The sequence below is a fragment of the Corticium candelabrum genome, chromosome 1, assembly GCF_963422355.1.
Source record: "Corticium candelabrum chromosome 1, ooCorCand1.1, whole genome shotgun sequence".
In the NCBI taxonomy this organism is placed as follows: Eukaryota; Metazoa; Porifera; class Homoscleromorpha; order Homosclerophorida; family Plakinidae; genus Corticium; species Corticium candelabrum.
In genome coordinates, this window is record NC_085085.1 from 3,361,549 (window position 1) to 3,362,665 (window position 1,117).

General features: G+C 38.0%; 1 protein-coding gene across 1 annotated transcript; it reads left to right on the forward strand.

Annotated features, from left to right (window-relative positions):
* The first annotated feature begins 280 nt into the window (after nucleotides 1-280).
* Nucleotides 281-891, forward strand: LOC134176880 (uncharacterized). The gene has a single exon (XM_062643592.1). It carries the CDS (start codon nucleotides 358-360, stop codon nucleotides 889-891), a length of 534 nt encoding a protein of 177 aa, XP_062499576.1. The 5' UTR covers nucleotides 281-357.
* The last annotated feature ends 226 nt before the right edge of the window (nucleotides 892-1,117 follow it).

Genomic DNA, 1,117 nt, shown 5'->3' on the forward strand with positions numbered 1-1,117 from the left:
TGAATGTCTGAAAAGGGCTTTTGTCTACTTCACGTTTAATTTTAGTCAATGCTTGCTCACTTGGGGCATAAACAAGTTGTTTTGTTAGTGCAATACAAGTAGTTCTGTCTGTACAACAGATACCAGAATTTGAGCTCCAAAGCCATCTTCATATAGTTTGTAATAATGAAAGACACATAGGTGTAATTCCGCTTGAGGCCATGTACTCTTTAGAGCAATCCGTTCGCTTGCACAGTCATCTGTCAATAATGCTAGTGGTCCAAGATTTAGGCAAAGGAAAAGTATTCAATTCTGTGGTTGTTTGACCAAAGCTCAAATCACACAACTAAATCTAGTGATGCTTTGGTCGCCAACAGAATGAATGTCAACCCAGGAGGTGGGCAACCTAAAATGCACGACACTGTATATGAAGATGACAACCGGTTCGTGGGTCAGAGGTTAGTAATAGATGATGGAACTCCTAAAGGGCTTAAGTTGGCATTAGAGGAAAGGGGATTTGATACTAGGGGAAAGACCAGAAAAGATTTGATAATGAAACTAGAAACATATTTAGATTTTTCTAATGAACTGTCTATTGTAGAACATTACATGAAAGAGCATGGCCACCACTGCATGTTTCTACCCAAATTCCATTGTGAATTGAATCCTATAGAACGAGTGTGGGGGCAGGCAAAGCGTTATACTAGAGCATACTGTAATTATTCAATAGTTGAGCTGAGAAAAACTCTGACACCAGCATTAGATTCTGTAAATGTTGACATGATTAGAAAGTATTTTAGAAAAGCAAGACATTACATTAGGGCATACAGAGATGGCAAAGTAGCAGGACATGAACTCGAGGAAGCCGTCAAGCAATACAGGTCTCACAGAGGAGTCAAGAGGAACAAGTAACCTTGACGTTATTTTATACATATGGTTGTTTTGTTTGGTTATATTCATAAAAAGTTGTAGATTTGTTGGACAGTTTATGTTTGTAGTACAACATATATCCATTGAGCTTTTGAAACATTATTATGTCTGCTTGTTTACGAAACTTTAGTGGTGTGGATTTCGAGTACAGAACGGTAATAGCCAAATTTTTCTTAACAGATTTGTAGCACAGTGTTCGGTGTACGTC

What these genes read in the sequence shown, in the direction of transcription:
- LOC134176880 (XM_062643592.1), top strand. Translation starts at nt 358, where the DNA reads ATGAATGTCAACCCAGGAGGTGGGCAACCTAAAATGCACGACACTGTA.